Source organism: Trypanosoma equiperdum (assembly GCF_001457755.1).
Source record: "Trypanosoma equiperdum strain OVI genome assembly, contig: ctg_1170, whole genome shotgun sequence".
NCBI classification, from domain to species: Eukaryota; Euglenozoa; class Kinetoplastea; order Trypanosomatida; family Trypanosomatidae; genus Trypanosoma; species Trypanosoma equiperdum.
Genome location: NW_027123139.1, coordinates 2,916 through 8,647, shown reverse-complemented (window position 1 = coordinate 8,647; position 5,732 = coordinate 2,916). Strand labels below are relative to the sequence as shown.

General features: G+C 41.4%; 2 protein-coding genes and 1 pseudogene across 3 annotated transcripts in view; all 3 read left to right on the top strand.

The window, feature by feature from the left end:
- Positions 1 to 948: 948 nt before the first annotated feature.
- Positions 949 to 1,491, top strand: TEOVI_000762600 (uncharacterized protein; the record flags this gene model as incomplete). The annotated part of the gene is made up of 1 exon (XM_067220501.1): positions 949 to 1,491. The coding sequence occupies one exon, from the start codon at positions 949 to 951 to the stop codon at positions 1,489 to 1,491; it is 543 nt and encodes a 180-aa protein (XP_067076602.1).
- A 16-nt stretch (positions 1,492 to 1,507) lies between these two features.
- TEOVI_000762500 (Trypanosome variant surface glycoprotein C-terminal domain containing protein, putative) lies at positions 1,508 to 2,425 on the top strand (the record flags this gene model as incomplete). The annotated part of the gene is made up of 1 exon (XM_067220500.1): positions 1,508 to 2,425. One exon carries the CDS (start codon positions 1,508 to 1,510, stop codon positions 2,423 to 2,425), a length of 918 nt encoding a protein of 305 aa, XP_067076601.1.
- Positions 2,426 to 4,940: 2,515 nt separating this feature from the next.
- TEOVI_000762400:pseudogene overlaps positions 4,941 to 5,732 on the top strand; it is a 2,741-nt pseudogene continuing 1,949 nt past the window's right edge. The window contains exon 1 of the mRNA in view: positions 4,941 to 5,732. This exon is cut by the window's right edge and continues 438 nt beyond it. Within this exon, the coding sequence occupies positions 4,941 to 5,732 (792 nt within the window).

The window sequence follows — 5,732 nt, the reverse complement described above, 5'->3', positions numbered from 1 at the left end:
AAATGGAAATAACAAATGGAAGCACTATATCAGCCCCAAAGCAGCTACATAACAAAATAAAATGCAGAATTAATAAAAAATAAGCGACAACATAGCACAGAAGAAAATGACACATGAAACATGGTGAAATTCTATCGCACATTTTGCTCAATAATTGACAGATTCTGTTGCAAAGATGGTGACGATTATAGTTTTTTGTCTTATTACAGATCTTAATATCAGATGGTAGAAGAATTAAAAAGAATGGAAACTGGAAGAAGAGGTGCTTGGGCTAATTTGAGGTAATATCGAAGGATTATCATATATTTAATTTACAACATTTGTGGACAACAAAACAATATTTCTGGGAGGAGCATGTTAAAAATATTTTTACCAATGTATTGCTGTAGATGGCCAAGGTAGACAAAAGTAGCGGACACTTCTTCAAACAAAGTATTTATGATAATTTTGAAGGCCATTATTAGTTTTTAAAAATGAGTAGCGATTCCTCTTCCAATTCCGTATTAGTATACTGGAAAACAATTAGGAGTTTTTGAAAAGCGAGTAATACATATAAAAGTGGCCGCTTATTCGCAACTAACTGATCGTATTAAGACAAGGCACAAGCTTTGAATCTCAGCGGAGGGAGATTGGTACTCAATTTTCAAGTTACAAGGCATTGGATTGAAACAAGAGTAAATGCGATAGATATAGAAGAAACTGTCTCGTAATTAAATACTGTAATTCAGTGCCTGAACTATGAGCTTTTTACAGAAAAAAATGTTTCCAAACACCGTTACTGCAAAGATTATCTATTTTTCTTAACAAAAACACCCGAAGACACGCCGTAAGAATAAAATAGCCAAAGTAGGCAGCGGCAGCAACGCTGCGGCGAAGAGGCCAACTTGAGAAAGCACTTTAGATTTTCAAACCCGCAACAAAAAAACGGTGACAGGAAGCTCCAAGAACATGACGGCAACAAAAGTTCTGTTTAGTATACTCTATGTACTCGCCTCCAGCACCGCAGTGGACCTACAGGACTGTACGACGCCATGTGCATGCCAAGCGCGAGCAGAGGCTCTCGCCGGGCATATAAAAAGCAGACTCGACTCTGCAACTGAAACAGCGGCAAACAATGCGATGCAGGCACTAAAGCTGACCGCAGCAGCCTCAGTAGCAGACGGACAGGGGGAGAAATTTCTGGCGCCCGTAGCAGCGATAGCACTAGGCACGGTAACCAAGGATGCAGAGACATTAAAAGAAGCGATGCCAACGATAACAAAGGCGATCGAAACCTTCACAACCGCGGCGGCGCACTATAATTTGGTAGCGGCGATACCAGTAGAAGTGGCAGCAGCAGACCTCGATGCCTCAGGCAGCAACCACTACGGCGACGCGACCGTAACGGCTGCGGATATAACACCCAAAAGCCGAAAATACTTGTCCAGGAGCCAAGGACGAGCAACAAATATCAGCCGAAGCGGCACAGTTTCCTCCAGACCTCAAGTTTAAGCAGACCGACCTGCACATGGCGATACACATAGCGTGTGCAACAGACAGCGGCGCAGCCTGTACGGCAGCGACGGCTGGCAACAAAATTAAAACCAAAGCCAGTTTCTCAAGCAGCACCATCGCAAAGGCAGACGGAGCGCTAAGCGGCGGCGCGTTCACGCCAATAGCCACGGGACCAATACTGAAACAGCAGAAAACGCCAGCGCACATAAATGCAGAAGCGACCGATATAAAGGCAGCACTAAATAAGCTAGAGCAAATAAAGCCACTAACCGACAGCGACATCTTCACCACTAGCCCAAAGCTGCGCGAATACGTCAAAACACAAATCTTCAACCTGCAACCAGCAGCGCAAGAACAACAAGCAGTAGCAACGCAAATAACCGATCATATTTCGAAAAATTACGGCAAAGGTTCGGCTGGTTTTACCGACAAAATTTGGAAAGCAGCAAAAGACATACCACTCGAGTACTTAACCGCCAAACAAATTGAGAGGAAAAAACTCGAAACAGTGAGTGACATCGACGATCTCAGCACAGCGGTAGCATTGGATTTAAGCAAGGATGACACCAAACTAGAAAATACGTGTGAAACTGAATCAATAGCCAAAAAGCACAAGGACGATTGCAGTGCGGTAGCTGACAAAACTCAGTGCAACGACAAACCCGGATGCAAATATAATGAAAAAGATAGCAAATGCGAGGAAGACCCTGCAAAAACTACAGCAGCAGAGACAACTTCAAAGTCCTCCGATAAGAAAAATCAAGATGAGTGCAAAGATGGCTGCAAATGGGAAAATAATGCTTGTAAGGATTCCAGTATTTCCTCAACAAACAATTCGCTCTCAATGTGGCTGCTGCAATTTAAGTTTGGTAGTACTTTAGTATTATATATGTTTTTGCTCAAATTTATGAATATTTGCGAAGTTGAATGAAATTTAATATAGTTCAACACTTTTTTGAATCCTTTGATAATTTTGAAAATTAGTGAAAAAAAATGAAAATATTAGAAACATGCATCTTATGGTGGCATATAGGTGTAACTTAACAGTGTCTTAAGTATTATAGTGTATATGGCACAAAAATTAGTTTTATTCTACTTTTGTTTAGTTTTTCTCATTTTATTGATAATAATAATAATAATGATGATATTAAAAGAGCTTTGTAAGTGTGCATAATATTATAACAAGAGCGCTTAAACCAACTTGAAGGATGCAATGGAAGCAACTTAGAGAGAGAGAGAGTAACAGTATACAGAATATTATTAAGGGAAACACAGAAAGACAAAGAGAGAGAGAGAGAACATGTATAGTCAAAAACATAAATGACAATAAGGAAAATCATACAAAAGATAATGTAGAAAACAATAAAGTAGGCACAACTGTAGTGTAGAGACCATATGGAGTCGCTAATTCATATGTAGAAGAAGAATCAGAATCAGAAAAGAAAAGGCAAAGAAGAAAAAAGACGGAAGGAAAAAACAGGATAGAAAACATTACTGTACAGAAGAAAACGATAAAGTAGGATATGATGCTCTATGTTTCACACAAACAATGGACAGATGTTACTGTAGATATGATGGGAGCGACTGCGGTTCTTAATGTGATAACGGAGGATAGCCTAAAGAGATACCTACTGAAAATGATGAGTCATAGAGTTTCCAGACTTCATCTGGACAAGAATGGAAGAGATTAAAAAAGCATTGAAAAGAAAAGAAAATGTGTTTATACGAGATAATTTTTGAAGGCGTTAACAAGCAGCTGAGAGATCATTTCGAGCCGAGTAAGACTTACAACCTAGTAATATTGAGCGGCTTCTTAGAGATGGGCAGCCAAGCACCAACAAACGTGTGTAAAAACCTTCTTTTCTTATAGAAAGGCAAACCGGCCTCAGGCATCCAGACCAATCTCAGACCAAGCGGACATCCAACATAAGAAAAAACAAAAAAAAGGTCTACAAACGTTTTCCTATAACCAAAATTGGTCGTACACGTACCCGTGAATGAATATAGCAAAAATCTTAGAAAGTTTTTTAAAATTACAATCGTTTCCGCTACAGCTGCAAGCAACAATAAGACTTTGAATATCCACACGATATCAGCAGGGAAAAAGGAAGACTGTACCAGAAAATATGGTGACATTCACTTCAGTGATGCTGTTAGTCATAGTTTTACAATTCGGATTCAGCGCCCCAGCAGCCGACAAGGACGCAGAAGTGTTCCATGCATTCTGCAGCATCTTGCAGTTAGGCGACACAACGCAGCCAATCCAGCCACCACTGGAGCCGGAACCTTCAGACCCCGAAGAACTGTTCAAATTGAACATGAAGCTAGCACAACCAGCATGGGTAGCCAAATTCCTAGACAACACGAATCCAGCAACACCGCAAGCGAAAAAAAAGCTAACGACGAGCCTAGACGAAACACAAGCAAAAATGTGGGACACATGGGCAAAGCACGCAGCTAACGTAGAAAAAGCCGAATGAAACGGTAAAACTGCAGCGGACCAAATTAAAGCCAAGTACGGTACACCCGCTGCATCCGCAGCACAGCTCCTTCGTTTATCCATGACATAGCTAAACTCGCAGACGAAGCGCACGCAATAGCCTGTCACAGCGATTCTGGAATAAAACGAACGGACGTCAGCGACGCTTCAATCTTAGCAGCCCTACAGAAGCGACAGATATACAATGTAGAAACAAAAGCAAAGAAAGCTACGCTAAACAAGTTGTTGCAGGAAGCGGAGACAATAGCACGGCGGGCACAATACGACCCGGCATATCCGAAGCCAGCAACCCAAGGAGCGGGCACCAAAGTCATGAACAACGCAGAGTCAAAAGATTGCACAACGATAGCAAATTCAGAGGAATGCAAACCTGAAGTGGGATGCAAATATAATGAAACAACTAGCAAATGCGAAAAAGATCACAAAAACCCAGTTGTACAAGCCACAGGATCAGAATGGGTAGGTACAGTCGTAGATTGCTGTAAAAACCAAACCCAACAAGCTTTTGAGGTAGAAAAACAATAATGTAAAAGCAGGTGCCAAAATGGTTTGTGGTGGGATAACTTACGTGAGCAGTACAAAAAAACTTTCCAAACCTGAGTGCCGCTCCTCCAGCTTCCTCGTAAGTAAAAAAATTTGTTCTGATGGATGCTGCATTTATGATTCTTCTACTCTTGAAATTTTTTAAAAATTGTAAGGATTATTTGCTCCATTTTATGAAAATCATGAAACATCACTGGTGAAACCGGCCACCTCATCATGGGACCCAGTGCCTAGTACTTCGTCCAGGAGGAAGGTAAGTGCTCGCATTAAACCATGCCCGACAGGATTATGGTGGGAAAAAAGCTTTCGGCGACCAGAGAATGAGAAAGCAGCGGTATAGGCATCTGCGGTGAAGAAATACATTAGACTAATCTTCTGCACGTGCAAGTGTGCCTATATTGGGATCCATAGGCTTATATTACTTCTTATAGTAGATTTGGAACGGAATTTCTTTCCTGTCCTTTGTGGAGTCCAGTGGAATGCTTAGGGTCTTTCCCTAGCGAAGCGGTTTGACTTAGAGAAGAAACTCCACGAGTATATGGTAGTCTTCTGTCTATTGCGGGAGATTCACTTGGCAGTAGAAGAATACTGCGCATTGAAAATTAGTAGATACCAACACATGGTGTCACATTCTCTGCATGGTGATAAGGTATTAATTCTAGTGAGAGAACGCGTGAAAATCATCTAAGGTCCAAAGGAGGAGGGTCTTCCTGAAAGAGTCTCGGAAACACTGATGTCTTCAGCTGATCTAATGTTAAATATAAAATCATCTTGCTTCCCGCGGAAAAAAAATACCTCCACACTTGAGAGGCTTGAGAACTTAACTGGATCGCTGGTGATAGGGTCCTATGCAAACGCACATCATAAATTATGGGACCAGCTTCGCTTAAATGACGCAGCGGGAGAATACATTAGAGACCGGTGTCTATAAAATGATATCAAAATTGCAAATGATGGCACACCAGCGAGAAGAATGACTCACACAGCAACCATTTTGTCTCTCGACGTTACGATGTACAGAGACTGCGAAGTCACAAGATGGGAGGCAAGTCTCAGTCCAGATAGTGAGCACTACTGGATAATGTTTGAGGTGTGTATTGGGATTGGTACAGAAATGATCACCATTAATAAGCCACGAAAGGTGTTTTATGCTTGGAACAAGGCCGATAGGCAGTATTTAAGAAAAGTTTGTGGT